Source organism: Drosophila navojoa, chromosome 4, assembly GCF_054131105.1.
Source record: "Drosophila navojoa isolate 15081-1374.11 chromosome 4, UAZ_NAV_1.0, whole genome shotgun sequence".
NCBI classification, from domain to species: Eukaryota; Metazoa; Arthropoda; class Insecta; order Diptera; family Drosophilidae; genus Drosophila; species Drosophila navojoa.
Window position 1 is genome coordinate 23364036 of NC_142892.1, and position 17630 is coordinate 23381665.

The 17630-nt window shown below is 47.4% G+C and overlaps 2 protein-coding genes across 2 annotated transcripts in view; one reads left to right on the forward strand and one right to left on the reverse strand.

Moving 5' to 3' along the window:
• klu (zinc finger protein klumpfuss) overlaps positions 1-5892 on the forward strand; it is a 31110-nt gene extending 25218 nt beyond the window's left edge. The window contains exon 3 of the mRNA XM_018102598.3: positions 2369-5892. Coding sequence (XP_017958087.1) covers positions 2483-4819 — 2337 coding nt within the window. The 5' untranslated portion in view covers positions 2369-2482 and the 3' untranslated portion in view covers positions 4820-5892. The remainder of the gene's footprint in view (positions 1-2368) is intronic.
• A 7378-nt stretch (positions 5893-13270) lies between these two features.
• On the reverse strand, positions 13271-14250 carry LOC108650328 (uncharacterized). The gene is made up of 2 exons (XM_018099443.3): positions 14137-14250; positions 13271-14075 (listed from the first exon to the last, which is right to left on the reverse strand). The coding sequence occupies exons 1-2, from the start codon at positions 14140-14142 to the stop codon at positions 13419-13421; spliced, it is 663 nt and encodes a 220-aa protein (XP_017954932.1). The 5' UTR covers positions 14143-14250; the 3' UTR covers positions 13271-13418.
• Positions 14251-17630: the final 3380 nt, after the last annotated feature.

A 17630-nucleotide genomic window follows, 5' to 3' on the forward strand; every position in this document is an offset into this window, starting at 1 on the left:
TAAATCTCTTTCTCGGTATTTTCAGCGCAGTTCCTTTTCGCGTGCTAACGAGGCGACCCCACTTGGAGCCTTGAGCGGGCGTCAAAATTTATGTTATTTTTTTCCTGATATTTTTTTGTTCTTTTCACTTTTAATTTATGCAAAACCTAAAACCCAATGTTTGTTGGCACAAAGAGAAAAATAAAAGGGGTAACATTGCCATGGAGCTAAAGTTTTTCGCATAGTTGTCAGCGCTGCGTTGTTTAATTACGCTAATTAAGAATATTAATTGCCCTTCGCCATTCTCCGTTTGCCGTTCGCCGTTCGCCATTCGCTTGGGGTCTATTTTTTTGTGGCTCTGCTGTGCAACAGAAAATAGAACATGAGTTATGATTATATGGCACATAACGAGCAAAGTTTTTAGCATTTCCATTTAAGTTGTAAAATCGAAAAAGTTAATAGCAACTTTAAGCAGACAAAGGCCGGCACACGCACTCCATTAAACGAGTGCGCCAGACATTCATACACACGCGACAACAGCAACAATAACAAGCCACTAACTGGTGCAGTGTTTGGGCAGGAGTCGGGCCTCTGGCAGGAGGGGAGGCTGGCACAGGTGTCCATGTCGCTGGCACTTCAACACCCGAGCAACTGCCTGCCACAACTCGTGCGACGCGCTCGCTCGTTGGACTCTTTTCATTTTCTCAACACGTAACACAAACACGTGACCGTTAAGGACACGGACACGGCTCCTGCCACGGCTCCAGTTGTAGGCGCAAATTGCAAACAGAAGGACAACAGCAGCGACGATGGCCCACCATAAACTGCCAGCTTATGTCAGATACAAAGCCAACTCAGCCAACTCAGCCAACTGGCTGCCACCCCATAGAGCTAGCCAAAAGGCAAGTGAAGCGTGCAGCGTACAAGAACTCGTAGCTCAGGCAGCGCCTCCACTCTCCGCCCTCTGCCGGCTGGGTGCGTGTGTGCACAATATTCATATATCACAAGGATAAGCGCAATGCAGCAAACGTCCTTCCAGACGTGCCGTCGCTGCCAGCCTGCACTGCCGCTGTCCTGTGCCATCCAGTTGACACTGACCACCGACCACTGGACACATTGGCCACTGGGCACTGGGCACTGGGCACGGGAGCACCACTGAAGTTCATGTGTGTAACTTTTAATTATTTGCGAATGTTGGCGCCAGACGTCGGCTTAGGATGCTGTGTGCCCCTGTTACCAAGCGACCATTCATTGATTTCCACTTGCCTTTGAATGGCCAGCGGCGCATGGGGAATGGCCAGAGGAGAGTGGAGAGCAGCTAGCGAGCTAGAGAGAGACGAATGCGACGACAGGCGGCGGTCAAGGCAATGTCATAAACTTGAGCACCATAAAATTTGCTGGCAGCGCAATAAAAAAAGCCACAGCGGGAGATGGAGATGGAGATGGAGATGTAGTTGTTGGCGTCGCCATCGCCAGCGCCATCGCCAGCGCCCGTTGTGCCAGGTTTAAGTCCAAGTCCAGGGCGTGACCAGGGAGCAGCAGATTTAGCGACAAACGGCAAACGGCAAACGCATAAAACTAACGCAGCGTAAACGACGGCGGCGACGTTGTCTGTTTTGGCAGCGCCAGCGAAAATTTATCTTATTTATTTGTTGAGCGAAAGCCAAGAGCAAGTGCAGCATTTTGATGCTTGACTGATTGGACTCAGTTTATGGGGCGCCACGGCTCTGCCAGTTGCAAATGCAGCTTGCAAGCTGACAGCTTTAAGAAAGGATAAGTCCAATCATGATTAGCTTGAAAATTTGAAATCAGGAGAGAGACAGGGACATCATTTTTTGTATTTTCTATTGCAGTTTTCTCGTGTCTTATATGAATTATTGTAGCTGAATTAGTTTCCCATAGCTTTTATTTGATTAATGTCTTTTAGCTTGTCAGCCGTTTACTGATTGCAGTTTCACGCTAAAAGGAAAACGGCCAAGACCTTCACAGGACAGGCTGCCAGACCGTTTCAAGTGCCGTAGTGCGAGTAGGACAGCGATTGACAACTTTGACTTGTCGCAACGTAGAGCGAGATAGCCAGATTTCATTTTTTCCTTTCATATCGATGAATCTTTTGAAGTTCGCAGTTTACCTTTCAGTGCAATAATCCTTTCTGGAGCACAACCAAATATTTTCACCTCACACGAAACCAATTTATAATATTAATCAAACGCTTGCAGCTGATTTCGCGGTTGAATAATCAAAGGCGGATAAATCATAATCATTATGCCGGTATGGCAACTGCATATACAAAGCCAATCAGCTTATTCATTACATATGAAACTAGATAAATAGATTTACAGCAATGCAACATTTAGTTACATTTCGTGTTCTCTTGGTTTACTTTCAGTCGAATCGCACGTGTCAGGCCGCCCGCAAGAATCCCTGGCCGCGCAAGGTTAGGCAGCTGAATAATCGCCAGAAGGTTGCCAGCAGGACGCCCACGCCACAAAAAGTTGACCTAATGACGATGGCAGAAGGCACCGACCCCATGGGGCATCATCATCACGCCGCCGGCTCGCACAATCCCCACCACTATCACCACCATCCGCATCCGCATCCACATCCGCACGCGCACCAGCACCACCATCCGGCGCAGTACCACCATGCCAGCCAGCACTACGCGCCAGCGCAGCAGCCGGCGGCGGCTGCGGCAGCTGCTGCCTCCCACTATGCGAACTACGCCCAGCTGCAGTACCGCCATCCCATGCCCCACCAGCACCTGCCGCTGTCCCTCAGTCTGCACCAGCAGGCGGCGGCGGCTGCTGCCTCTGCTGCGGTCGCGGCTGCTGTCGCCAGCGCCGAGCAGCACAACAACAATCAGCCGTTCGTGGCCAACAACAACATCGTGCCGTGGAAGCAGCGCAAACGCAAGCGCCTCTCGGCTGTGCTCGATAAGCTCCATCACAACAACAACAACAACAACAATAATAATAATAACAACAGCAATATAAATAATAACAACAACAACAATAATGGCGTCGCCTGCAAAACGGAGCCCATGGATATGGACGAGCGGGATATCGAAGAGATGGAGGCAGATGGAGAGAACGAGGACAACGGCGATGCAGCGCATGATGCGATGCAGAAACACGAGGCTAACTACATCAAGCGGGAGCAGCGCGACATCCTGGCAGCGGCTAGCGATGAGGAGCATATCGAGGCCGAGGCGGATCTCTCCGCGGAGGAGCTGTCGCACTCGGACCAGGACGAGCAGGAGAGCCCGCGTATCAGCATGAGTCCCCTGGAGGTGGCCGCGACGCCCTCCGCGAAGCCAGCTCCCGACATGGCCACAGATGCCAAGGAGAATCCGCTGCACGTGGACATCAAGACTGAGCCGATGCCAAGCCCGTACGATCGCTACTTTGCCATACCCTCGCCGCTGTTTGGCTACTATCTGCACACCAAGTATCTGAACGAGGTGTTCCGGCGGCGTCACGATCTGTACCCCTCGCCGCTGCAGCACACGCCCTCCTCCATCGCCTCCGAGACGGAGACCTCGCCGACCAGCCAGGGCAAAACGCCGACCAGCAGCAGCAGCAGCAACAACCTCAATGGCAGCCAGCAGCAACAGCTGCTGCCGGGCGTGCTGGTCAATGCCTCGCCGCCACCCTCGCTGCCCTCGCCGCCACGCAGTGACTCCTCGGTGACGGCAGCGCAGCCCACACGACTCAGCCCAAAGCCGGCCAAGAAGAAGAGCTCCGCTTCGCCCAGCGAGAAGCCCATGCCGCCGCCACAGGAGCGTCCATTGGACCTGTGTATGCGGAGCGATTTCCTCGGCGACCCGAAGAAGTTCAAGTCGGGCTCGCCGCCCCTGCATGCCGCCAACGCGTCCATGATGCCACCTCCGGCCGCATCGATGAGCGCCGCCAGCAGTCTCGAGAGCATGAATGCGCTCTCTCCGGCATCGAGTACGCACTCGAGCACCTCGCTGACCAGCACTACGCCCACGTCGACCCTGGCGCCGCCCTCGGCAATGTCGCCGTACGCCATGACGGCAGCGGCGGCACACGCAGCAGCGGCTGCGGCGGCAGCAGCCATGATCAAGATGGAGATGCCGATGCATCCGCTGCACTCGCACGTGCCCACCACGACGGTAGGCGTGCCGGTGATCAAGGGGGATGTGGCCTCGCCCACCACCAAGGAGACGGTGGCCTGGCGCTACAACCTGGACGTGTCGCCGGTGGTGGAGGAGATGCCGCCCGGCTCGGACGTGGCCTATGTGTGTCCGACATGCGGGCAGATGTTCTCGCTGCACGATCGGCTGGCCAAGCACATGGCCTCACGCCACAAGTCGCGCAATCCCGCCAACGACATAACCAAAGCCTACTCCTGCGACGTCTGCCATCGCTCGTTTGCCCGTTCCGACATGCTGACCCGTCACATGCGCCTGCACACCGGCGTCAAGCCGTACACCTGCAAGGTGTGCGGCCAGGTCTTCTCGCGCTCCGACCACCTGTCCACGCACCAGCGCACCCACACCGGCGAGAAGCCCTACAAGTGCCCGCAGTGCCCGTACGCCGCCTGCCGTCGCGACATGATCACGCGTCACATGCGCACCCACACACGCTACGAGTCGCGTGGCTCCGGTGGCGGAGGTGGTGCTAGTGGCGGTGGTGGTGGTGGCGGCGGTGGTGGTGGTGGCAACCGGGGCGAACAGACCAAGTCACCGATGCCGCTGCTGGACATGAAAATGAACATGAATCTGCCACTGTTGCTGCAGCAGGAGGAGCTGCTGCAAAAGTCTCCCCTCGGCATGGGCGGACCCATGCCCATTGTGGTAAAGACGGAGAGTGCCTAACGGTACCTCTACGCGGCCGCGGCTAGACAGTTCATGACCTTCTAGAAGAGTCACTAGAGTTGCCCAGCTTAGTGCCAGTCGAGCCCATAGATCAGCTGTAGCTTCCTGCTACGCACAACTCTGAAAATCTCTCTGCGAAGACTGAGAACCTAATTACTACCTACTGTTAAAGGCTTAGGTTTACACATACGCACACACACACACACACACATATATATATATATATGGTAAAGATTTTGTTTACATTTTATTCAAGCATCCCACACACACATGCACAGGCACACTCACACACTCACGCAAGAGACACATACAGACGGAGTTAACTCAGACCACCTCCCAACGTATTAGCGTTTAAATTAGTTGTAGAGCAACTGGAGCTGGGGCGGGCTCAGTTGGTATTTCGTAGTATTGTATTTTTGGCTAATGTTGTTTACAACGTTCAGATACAGCTAGCAATTCCATGTTCCACAATTTAGCAGTTAGTTAACGTCATAATGAACAAACACTCTTACGCATAGTACATATGGGCGCTAGCTAGAGCTAGTTTGTTAGCTAGTTTCGTTAATTATGTTAGTTAGACACATAGCTAGGGAAAGGAGAGGGGAGAGGTCGGAGCATAGCCTCTGGGCATTTTGGAACAACATTGAAATTATTTAGGTAGGCATGCAACCCATCTAGGCTACGTTCGCCATAGATCTTAACGTATTTGTATTTAGTAATTGAAAGCAAAGCGGACAAACCATAAGCAAAGCGTTAGCTGTTAGGTTTATTATTTATAATTTATTTTTAATTACGATTAACATAAATGTACGCTAATTTATTTTAGGCTATTCTACGCGGCAGCATTGCGCATTTAGCTATTAACGTCTTGGCGCCTAAAAGACAACGATTTGTATTAATTTAATTATAGTTTTACAATTTTACACACAGAAAAAGACAAAGAATTCTCCCTAGGGCACAAAACTAAAACATTTCAATTTCGTACGTGAGGCGATTGCAAAGCTAAATTAATAATTATTTCTATATTATTATTTCTATTTTATTTTTTGTTTAACAAAAATCTCTCTTTTTATTTCATTTTATATTTTTGGTTTTCATACAATGAAATAAAAACTTTATGTTTTTTAGTTCAATTTTATATTCAATGAAACATTCATGGCCAATCCGAAGCAATGCAAGAAAAATAAAAGCAAAAAAAAAAAAAAAAAAAAAACAAAAATTATTAAAAATTATAATCATGGCAAGTTTCTGTTTTGCCAATATTATAAATTCTTTTTATAACTGTTTCAAGTTGAAGTTTTGTTATTTATTACCATTTTTCTGAGCGCATGATATATTGATTATTAATTTTAATTATCCGTTTAAATAAATTATTAATTTATGTTGTAGTTCGTTATGATTAGTTTCAAAGTTCAAATGTTTTTGAAAAATAAAACAAATAAGACAAAAAAACAAAAAATAATAAAAAATAAAAACACAAAAAATACTATCAAATACAGACAAACAAAAAACAATACACATAAATCTTTATTTATTTTCTTTTTATGGCACACTGCTATAATTCTTATTTTGTTTATAGCAACTTGAATTCGAGGCGTAACCGCAGACACAACATAAATTATTGGATCAAGATTGCCCTAAGACAGATCATAGGTAAATCTGGGTTACCTTGGCCACATCAAATAGCTGCTTGAGCATTCGATCCCAGCGACGTCTCTTCCCTCGTTTCTCCCAATCCACCTGTGCTCTTTTGGACGTGCTGGGCCGCGGGTGGGGCTGCCGAAGTCCTTTTGCCCCGGAAACTGGCTTACAAGCTTTTAGGCAATCGAAGGCGCTTACATGGCAAATGGCGAAGCCTCAGCTGGTCACGAAATTGCAGTCAGGCACGCAGCAGACGAACGGCCCCCAAATGGCCCCTCGCGAGAGTTTTCGGGCCAGTTTTCCCACGCTTTGCCACCTGCGGGGGTGCCCAAGTTCCCCGTGCCTTGGGCGACGCGCAAATTTCTTTAGGCTTAATGGCCAAACGACACGAAGTCGGCCGCCGAGTGGGCGGGGGCGTGGGCGACACTGGAGCCGGGTGGGTCCACCTGCGACTGCTGCAATGCAGTTTGCGGCTAATGTCTGACCTTGTTTTCCAATGACTAAATTAATTTCTTAATAAGTGCAGGGGTGCAGACGAGTCGCCACGCAAAACAAACACGAACTGCAGTCATGGCACAGTTTAACTTTTGGGTTAATTGTGGCAGCACCCCCTGCCTGTGTGTCCCCACCATTGGGTTTCCTTGCCAGCCTTGCCTTGCCTGGTTTGCAATTAAGCAAAGGCAAAAGTTTTTGGTGGCAGCTTTAAAGCGACGTAATTGAAAGACATGGCGGGATCGGGCAAAAGCCGCAACTGCAGCGACCCATAAATCACAGCCGCCGACTAAGTAGCTCTAGTCATGTTGCACGTTGCACTCTGCGCAGTGGCAGGAGCAGGAGCAGGGCGGGGCTGGGGCTGGGGCATGGGCTCGAGGGAGTCTGTTGTGACTTATGGTTAGCCAGAGATTCGAACCGGGGGCCACTGAATTATCAGGCGCACATGGCTGACGTCGCATTGCATAATCCATTGCGTACGCCACTCCCATTCCCCATTCCCCATCCCTCAGTCGCTATTCTGTGGACCGTGCATCATTTTGGATGCCGCCGCCGGTTGACATTATTTGCAGCTCGGCCTGGATTTTTGCACGCATAAATCTCTAAGCAAACGCGCGTGTCGTGCGTTTATTATCACTTCCGTCTGGCGGACAGGACGGCCGGGCATCCCAGCTAGCTGTTAAAGCAACTCCTTTGTCTTTTTGGGCATCGCGAAATTTATCGCCGTCATTTGTAATTGTAGCGCGAAAATTGAGTTTGAAGTTTGTGTGTTGTGTTGGCTCGTTGGAGCTTGGTTCGGTACGGTTCGGTTCGGTTGATTCTGTGGCCCAAGTTTATTGTTTTCATCAGCATAATTCTTTGGCACTGCGCTTTGGAGCCAGTCCAAATGATTGTTAGCCAAAGATTTAGAGCTCGCAAAAAGCTAAAAAGGTGGCACTAAGCTGGGTATTTCCAGCTCCTAACACAGTTTCGCAAATGCCAGGCCATAAATAAACGTTGCAGACAGATATTATATATAGATATGTATGTAAATTTAGTATATTTCCGTCACACGGAAGTGCCTTAAAAACCCAATTTTTGATACGCATTAATCTCGAATGAGTTATTGATAATGTACATATACAAATACATATAGACATAATATATAGATATATATATATATATATATACAATAATATATAAATATCAAGGCATTGTAAATTATGCGGTTTTTTGCAGAGAAATCAACTTTTTGACTAATACTAATTACATAGATAACTATTTACCAAGCATACGTACCATGTTTTAAATAAATATAAGCCTAAACATTTTTCAACTGCTTCTAAGAAGTTTAAGATTTAAGCATTCAATGCTGCTTTATAAGCAAACAAAAAAAAAAAAAAAAATTAAAACGAACAAGTCAAGTATTTTTTATCAAAATCCATTTACTCAAAGTGAACAACTCCATTTCCGAGATAAATAGAGCAAAGCAAAAAACTTTTTAAATGTAAAAATATATAAGTATTCGTCAAATTGAAAAAATGAACAATTTATGAAATTAAAATTTTACTCGAATCGCTTCCACACATATTTTTATAGTGCTTTTCGAATTTTACCGTCAACGAATTAAAAATTAAACTAAAACTTAATTATAGAAAAGAGTTTGTAAATTAAACAACAATTAAAAGACTTTTTCAACTCTTAGCTTACATTTGCCTTCTAGACCTAAGAATGCGAATCCAAGATTTATGCAACATAAACCAAATTAACTAAAAGATAATATTAATCGAAATAATTGTACTAGATTAAGGACATTTAGTTTACTTTAAGCAATGCAACAATACATCAAAAAGCGAATCAGTGAACAATATTGTGATATTAGTTGACAACAAAATCAAATTACTTCCATGCTCTTCTATATCATTTGCCGAGCATGTCTGAACCTTCTGTTTGACGAGCTAGCTTGTTCTTTGAGGTGCGGCATTTTCAGGAGTGTTTTATGGTGCTATGTAAACTAATGCTTAGCTAGATTAAGTTAGTTTGCCGACCTGTAGTTGAGGTTTAAATCGACAATCCTTAGCAGCCATAAAAACGAGAATAATTAACACTAACTAGAAACCAGTCAAGTACTTATAGGAAAGGTAACTAACTCTCTTTGAAAATAGATCCATTATTTAAATGCATGCCGGTTTAAATTATGAATAACTACTGTAAAAATTAGTTTTCATTAACAACAATTAAACGAAACTAGTATACTTTTCAAGGACTCTCAGCCAGCAACTTCTTAAACAAATAATGAGAAGAGAGAAAATAATAAAAATAAAAATAAATAAAATAATGCAGCTGAAGTTTGTGGAATGCGAAAATAATGCAAATGCCTTTTGCCGCCGGTGTTTGCCTGAATGCAATCAGTGCAGATTATGTGGCGGCTGTGCAGGGGCAGGCACGATAGAGGGGGCCAGACGGGGGCGAAGGGTTGAAGAAATAATGCGCGTAATAACAAACTACAGGCGTAACTGAAATGGCAGGCTACTGCGCATTTGTCCAGCCGATGGGCGACGGCGATGGCGATGGCGATGGCGATGGCGAAGGCGTTGGCCAAGACGCACAACGGGAGGCGGAACTGCGGTAATTACAATTGCCGCCGGACATGGACAGCAGTAGCCAGAGCAGCAATGGAAATAGCAGTGGCAGCAGCAGTGGCAGCAGCAGTGGCAGTGGCAGTGGCACAGCTGCGTCCGTGTTGCATCAACGCAACAGATCTTGAAGCATCCTCGCTCGCCCAAGACAATTATATGCTGCCAAAGACGCATGCGCAGCTGAACCAGCAGCAGCAACAGCTTCCTGACTGCATTTTGTTTTTACGTTTTTATTTGAGCAAATTGCTGGCAACTTTGCGGACTGTGACTGACTGAATGATAGACTCACTGGCTGCTTGACTTTCCGACTTTCAGGTTGACTAAATGACTGACTGTCTGACAGTTGCTGCTGCTGCTGCTGCTGCTGCTTCTGCTGTTGCTGATGGTGGTGCAGTTTCGCTCCAATTGCAATTTGTTGCTGCCCTGTTGCCTGCAAGAAAAAATATGCCAAAATTGCTACGTGCGGGCGTTTTGCACAAGAATCTCGGACCGAAGAGCAGCCGGCAACGATAATGATGATTGCAGCTAAATTATGATGCCCCGATGCGAGTGCAGAGCTCAGCAGAGAAAGTGTAGCAAGCACACAAACACACACACGCACACATACATACACATGCAAACAGTTCACACAGAAGCTGACTGCAACATCATCAGGCCACGGCCATCGAAGGGACTTAGCGGCTTTATTTAGCATAACTCGCATCGCCATTGGGGCCGCAACAGCAGCAGCCGCCGTAACAGCAGCAACAACTTTACCGACAACAACAACAAGATTAGCAAAACGTAATAATTGCAAAGCAGTTTGCCGCAGGTGTGCCACCCGCCTTTGTCCAGGACCCGTAGCCGTACTTAACCGGCTGCCTCACAGAGATGAGCACGCCCGATAAAGCAGCAACAACAAGGTAAAGCTTCTTTTTTCTCTGCTGTAGCAACATCGGATGCTGGCAACGTCGCGTATTAAATGCATTTGATCCTTGATGCTGTTGAAAATGAACTGAGCTCGAACATGCAATCTAGTGGCCCCCGCACGCCCCACCTGTGTGCCCTGGCCATCAATATGGCCAATTTCATGAATGAAAACTTGGCACAGACCGTCTGAGCCTTTTGCATGTAGCAACAACACGCACACCCACACAAACCATTGAAGTGTGTAAAGAGCGTGCTGTTGCTGCTGCATGTTGCTGTTGCTGTTGCTGTTGCTGTTGCTGTTGCTATTGCTGTTGCATGTTGCTATTGCTGTTGCTTTTCTGGCAACATTGAGTCTTGGAGACGCTTGTTGCAGCTGTGGCGCATTAACCTCGTTCACTCTGCTGCTGCCTCACAAGCAAAATATTTACCAAAGTGATTAAGATGCCTGAGTAATTTTTAACACAATTACGCTGCCAAGCAGACGACGGCACTCAGTAGTCAGCAGTCGGCAGTCAGCAGTGCGCACTCCCGGGTCTGCAATTGTGAGCTGCTGCCTGCTGCTGCTGCTGTTGCTGCTGCTGCTGCTGCTGCCTACCCCGTTGAATAGCTACTGTAGTTACACTGGCTCGGCGTCAGTTGCAGCTGCATTGCTGCTAATGACCAGGCCGAGCGAACGACGCAGTCACTTGCAATATAAACTGTGGCATTGTCTGACCAGCCAACTCCAACTCCAACTCCAGCTCCATCCCCAGCTCAGCTGCGGACCCCCGAACTTTTGTATACCTTGGCCATTAGCGTTTCCACACTACGCTGACTTTAATCGTAGCGCAGCGTAGACTGCCGCCAGGTGGAAGGAAGAGGCAGGAGGTAGGCAGCAGGAGGCGGCAAGCAGCAAGCAGCAGGCAGCAGGCAGCGGGAAGCGGGCGGCAGGTTGAGGGTGTTTTACGCATCAGTGTTTTTTGACAGCTTCTTCTCGCCCGGCGCAGCATAATAAAAAAGTTAACGTTTTGTTGTGATTTATTGTATATGCGATTTTTGGCAGGTGTTGAGCAGCGCCATCAGCGCTCATCAAAGGTTGTGCTTGCTTGTGGCAAGCCTGCAAAAGCGATTGCAACGTGTGGCACATTCAATGCTCAGTGGCTACCCAGTCTAGGCGCAACGCACGACAAGGCAACAAGGCAACAAAATCGTATAACGCACCATCAGCATTGGCGACCGAAGGTGCCGGAGCAAAAGCAAAAGTCGTGATGCGTTTGGTTTAGATTCGAGCGGCACGATTTTTGCCGGCGTTAGCCACATTAACAATGTTGCCACAAACAACGACATTGCCGTTGCCGTTGCCGTTGCCGTTGCCATTGCTGCTGCTGTTGCTGTTGCTGTTGCTTTTGTTGTTGCCAGCTCTCAATGCGAGCTGTTGACAAAGAGCAAAGTTCGCGATCTGCGAATTTGTTGGCCATTTGCTAATAATATACATACACTAGCATCGGGTGCAACTACTTTGTCCTTAAGCTTGACTTTTGAGAGCTGACTAAAGCTTAAGTGGAGCTCCAAATATGAGTCCAGAGTAGCAGGAAAATTAAATAATACTCTGTGTCAATACCTTCCATGCAGATGAAATATGCTTCTGTAAGTGTATAAATTAAAATAGTCGATGTCAACATTGATCACCAATTTTTCTAAAGCAGGATATACAGGAATATAAAATATATGATTTTCAATGAAACTAAGCGAATATGATTAAAGTTAGCTAAATAGTGATTGCCGAAACTCGACCGGGCTTAGCAAACATTTTCACCTATTCTATTATGCACTTCAAATTCTGTCAGTTGAAATATCTCATTTAGGGAATTTAGGCATCTGCTTGCCTGTTGCTACGACCGAATCGACGCTGTCTTGGGCTAATCCGAATTTCCTTTCCCATTGTAGTGGACCAATGAAAATGAAAATGAGCGCGGCACGCGCTTAGCCGCCGCACGACTAGAAAATTGCGGTGGTGAAGAGCTCCGCGCTTGGCTGAGCTCGCTCTCTTGGTAGGGGAATGACAAAGGCAAGGGGAATGGAAATGGGAACGGAAAGGGGAAGGGAATAGGAGTGTGAGTGCGAGTGTTGCAGCCACGTGTTGCGCATGCGCTTTTGGCCCCTAGACATGCAGTTGGACACGACGCGACGCCCTGAGCCTGAGCCTGAGCCTGAGCCAGAGCTAGAGCCAGAGCCTGAACCACAGCATTTGCGTTTGTCAGGGTCGACTGCATCGCGCGCTCGCTTCGTGCTCGGCACTTTGCAATTGTTCAGAAGCTCGTTCAGCTTTTTGCCGTTGCACGAAGCGACGCTGTGGCGTGAGGCAGAAGTAGCAGCAGCAGCAACACCTTCACTCTCTGCGGTTGAGGCGATAGTGCGATGATGTATGGCCTGAACTTGTGCTGTTTATGCCTCTACTTCTGGAACAGGCACTGCCACAGCCACAGCCACAGCCCCAGCTATAGTCGCAGCCCCTGCTCAGCCACTGCCACTGCCCCGAGCTCGACTGCTGCCTACTATTGTAGGCGTCAACTCACGTTTATGCTTTGTAGACATTATCGCGCCTGTTTATCTTTAAATTGCAAGTAAATTACGTTGGCTCGCGCAGCTTGATGTATTATGCTGGCTTGTTGAGTGGCCAGTGAGTGATTTGATGAGCTGAGCAATGGCCGTGGTGGGAATATGCCACATGGCCGGGCTGCTCCAAGGGGCAACGAGATCAATCGATGTGGATCGAGGGAAAGAGAGAGAGACAGTTGTGCACACAAAGATCTTTAAAAACAACCCGTTTATTCGAGCACTACAAACTAAACGTTGTGCGTAATAAATTAGCTATGAAAGCGTCGTCATGCAGTTGGATAAGTGTTATGTGTTATGTGTGTGGGATGCGGTGCGGTGGTGTGGTGTGGTGGGGAAATCTCTCAGTAATGCGTCTCCGTGATCCTGACCTTGCCGTATTTACCGTGCAAATGGTGCTTGGCAAAGGCCAGCAGGTTGGCGTGGCTGTGGACATCCAGGTGGGCGGGGTAGATGGTCTTGTGCACCACAGCGGCGTGGCTGTGGTGGTGCACGAGCGGAGCCGAGTGGTGGTGGTGCACCTGCGGAGCTGAGTGGTGGGCATAGTGGTGCAGATCGGCGTGGGCATGGGCGTGCGTATCGATGTGAGCGTTGTTGTGGATGATGTGATGGTCGACCACGGGGTTCCTGTAGTGCAGGAAGTGGTGTGGCTCGTCGTGCACCACCTTGTGCACGTGATGCACTGGCCCCACTTCATGGATGGGCTCGTGGCTGACAATCTTGGCCGGAGCATGCACATGCTCCAAATGGCCGTGGTGCACCTCGTGATCCAAGTGCGCAGAGTAGCCGTCGTGGTGGTAGACGGGGTGAGGCACAGCGTCCACGTGGTGGTCGTTACCGTCGATCACTATGGCGGAGCTGTGGCCCAAATGAATGCCATCGGAATGATGAATGTCGCCGTCCACGTAGGGTGGCAGCTCCTCGTGGTGCACATCGTGCTCCAAATGGGGCAGCAGGCCAGCCTGAGCCACGCCCAGCAAAGCCAAAGTGCAGATGAAGAACTAGAGAAACGTCAACAATTAGATTAAATTCGGGAACCTCAATCTCCCGCCCCACACACACCTTCATTGTGGAGATTTCACGCTTAATTCGGGTTATCCAAAAGTTAAGATTGACGGTGCGCCTGAGACACTTTTGCTGCTCTGCTGTTGTCGTTCAACTGTGCTCCAATCCGCTGCAACCCACCCGTTTTATAGCACTGGAAGGCAGCTGCAATCGTTGGCCAATAGCACGTGCAGGCCGGCGGCTCGAACAGCTGGCATGGTCGGTCGTCCCAGCCATTGAACGTTATCAAAATGGCCAAGCAATGAAAGTAATGCCATGCGCGATGTGTGCCGGGGCAGCCAAGTGGCCGGCGTGCCTGGAATGGCCAATGAGCTTTGTCGTCACACTTCCAGCAGTCCCGCTCATTATGTAAAGAGCGCGCCGTGGTCAATAAACCATTTCCAGCCCGCCAGCTCGTCGACGCGCCGGTCATGTCATAATTTGATGGCTCAATAGGCCTACCTCACCTTGCCAGGGGTTGCACCATTCTGGGCAGGTGTGGGCAAGGCCATCGGTAGCCTCACTTCCACTTGCGCTCGCACTGCATTTTGCAACCAATTTGGCAATCTGCTGCCAGTGAAAGCGTTAGCTGCAGCTGACCAACATATCATGTAGCATTTTTATAATGGCCAAAAATAATCCATTCACACAATTTGCATTGGGCATACACAATTCATAGCGCCTACGTGCGGAATTTGTCGGCGGCACACGATATTCGCGGCTTGCCAATATCTCCGTGTTTATATTGGCACGATGGTGCTAAAAACTAATGCTAGCAACTTGTGGGTGTTATCAATCGTGACTTCCCCGATATTCGCGCCCGGCCAGCTGTGAATTGCCGTTTGTCAATAGGGAAACAAAACTCAGTTCGGATATCAAATAAAGCGTTACGGCTGCACCGCACCGAATAGTAAATACGCTCGAAATCGGGGCGTAATTCTACACTAACATGACAACAGCTCAAAATAATTTATTGCTATTTATTGTTTATTTATTAGAAATCGGAACTAATCTTAAAAAAATTTTGAACTGATCATTTCTTGCAATATACACTTGTATGTCAATACAACTGCAATATCAACGGATAGATCAGCCAGGTCAATCTGTTAACGAGCGTCTTTCAATAAATGTATATAATATGATTAGCTTTATTGCGGTTCAAGCTTTTGACATAATTAAACTAACTTTATAAATCATAGTAGTGAAGATAGATAATAAAGTATGTATTCTATAATCATTTAACAAATAAATGTATAAATATTTTACCCAGTTTATAAATTTATTATATTATACGGGAATACAAATAGGCCAATGCAAATTAGTAAAGATGATATAAATAATGTTTTGTAAAAATATTGAAGTAAGGGATGACAGCATTTATTTCTTAACAGCTTAGAAGCCATATCTACTTTAAGCATATATATTATTACGGTAATTTTATGCAATTGTCTATTCTGATGAAGGATTTTTATTCACTTTTGATAATACACTTTCCCTCTTATCAATTATTTATTCTTTTTCCAAACTCCATCGCATATCATAACAGCAACAGTTAGCCATTAAGACTGTATTATTATTTATATTATTTCAAAGATGAATTCAATATAATTTGATTACTTCATGGGTAATTGTGCACCTTACCATATGACTGTTAATTAAAATTGGCCGAACGGACAAAAAAATAAAAATAATATACGATTATTGAGTTAGTATTATTATTGATATTATTGACAATACAGCGATTGTAATAATTATCTGAAGACATTAAAATTCGCATAATTTTAAAAAATGCTGTATACATATCTAAGCATGTGTTCATTCGTCATGGCGATTGCATTTCCTGTCTAGACGGCAGACACGTTCCATAGATTATGAAAAACTTAAGGCGGTTAGCTGGCGGAGCCGCAGAGTCAAAGCCAGGCCAAGATAAGTCGAATCCAAAGTGGGTCAGCCTGTGGCTAATTACATAATAATTTGGTCAATTTGATCACGTTGCTAATGAGCAGCGTTGTATGCAAGGTGGTGAGTCCATGGAGGCGGCGAGCAACGGGGCGAGGGAGCCCAACTATCGCAACTATCGTTTTGGGCGGCGGCGTCAACACCCCGAAAACTACATAGAGCCGTACGTGCGGCACATGTGCAATGGGGCCCAAAGTGGAACTTGAAAAGCGGCGATCGACTTAAAATGCCCGCCAGGTGCCCACGCGACGCGCTTGTCGTCGACCTGTCCACAGATTTGAGTGCGAATTTGTTTTGGTTTCGATAGAAGCGCAAACGCAATTTGTACGCCTGACAACTACTTTAACATTTCCAATGAATTTTGCGTACGAATTTGACAATTCTTGGCGCTGTTTTTAATACTCGCGCTCTTTTGGTCTTTTGGAATTGGCAGTTCCTGTCTGTCGGTCTGTCGGTCTGTCGGTCTGCCTGTCTGTGTGTTGATCTGTTTGCCAGCCGCTCCGTGTGCTTTACACCTGCCCCAACAGCCAATTAGCCGCAAAAGTATCTCCGTCGCATGCAGCGGGCAGCGATCGTAGTTTGCAGCTCGCAGCTCACATCTCAAGGGGCGGGCAGTGCAGCATTTGCAATTAGACGGGGCAGCTACAACGTTGACGGCAACTTATTTCAATATGCAAATTATTGTTAGACTAGCATAGGAAAAAAATCTACATAAAGCAGCGCCGACGAGCAGCAGCAGCAGCAGCAGCAGAGGGAGACAGCCACACAGACAAAAAGCTGTATGGGAAAAGAGAGAGAAAGAAAAAATGAAAATGAAAATGAAAATAATAAAAAAATCTATAATTTATTTGCACAAAAATGACGGCAAAGTAGTTGGTGGAGCGGGTGCGGTGCGGGTGTGGGTGCGGGTGCTGGTGGTGGTGGTGGTGGTGGTGCCTGCTTGTAATTGAGTGCATCGTTTGCGGGGCAGTATTAGCGGGGCAGTGGGTAGGAGGTGAGAGTGAGCTGTATTAGCGAGGCTGCCAACAACTAATTTAATGCCAGCGGCAACAGCAACAGCAGCAAGCAGCAGCAACAACAGAGACGGCAACATGTCAACAGCAACGCCTGCCGCTTGCCGCCTGCGGAGTGCAACGAGGATGATCGCATTGATGGGGGCGCTTGACAGGCGGGGAGGGCGGGGCGGCATGACGTTGTGCATATTTTATGCCTGCGGCTCTCCGGCTGCGGTGTCCATTGTGGGCAGCACATGGGGCTGAAATAATTTTGCATCACATATTTTGTCGACCACAAATCAACGGCATGAGATATTTGATGGTAATTAATATTGTAAGTAAAACGTATTATGCTTTTAAATAAATGGCTCTGCTGCACTTAATAGCTCCTGGCTATAGAGTCATACATGCTAGAGGCAAATGGCGAAATGGCATGGAAAGGCGGCCAATGAGTATGTTTTCAGGAATTTAATATTTGAGATCTCAAGATTTATTTTTACAGCCTGAGCCCATGGACATTAGGAATTATGTGTAAAATCCTTTCATATTAAAATCTAC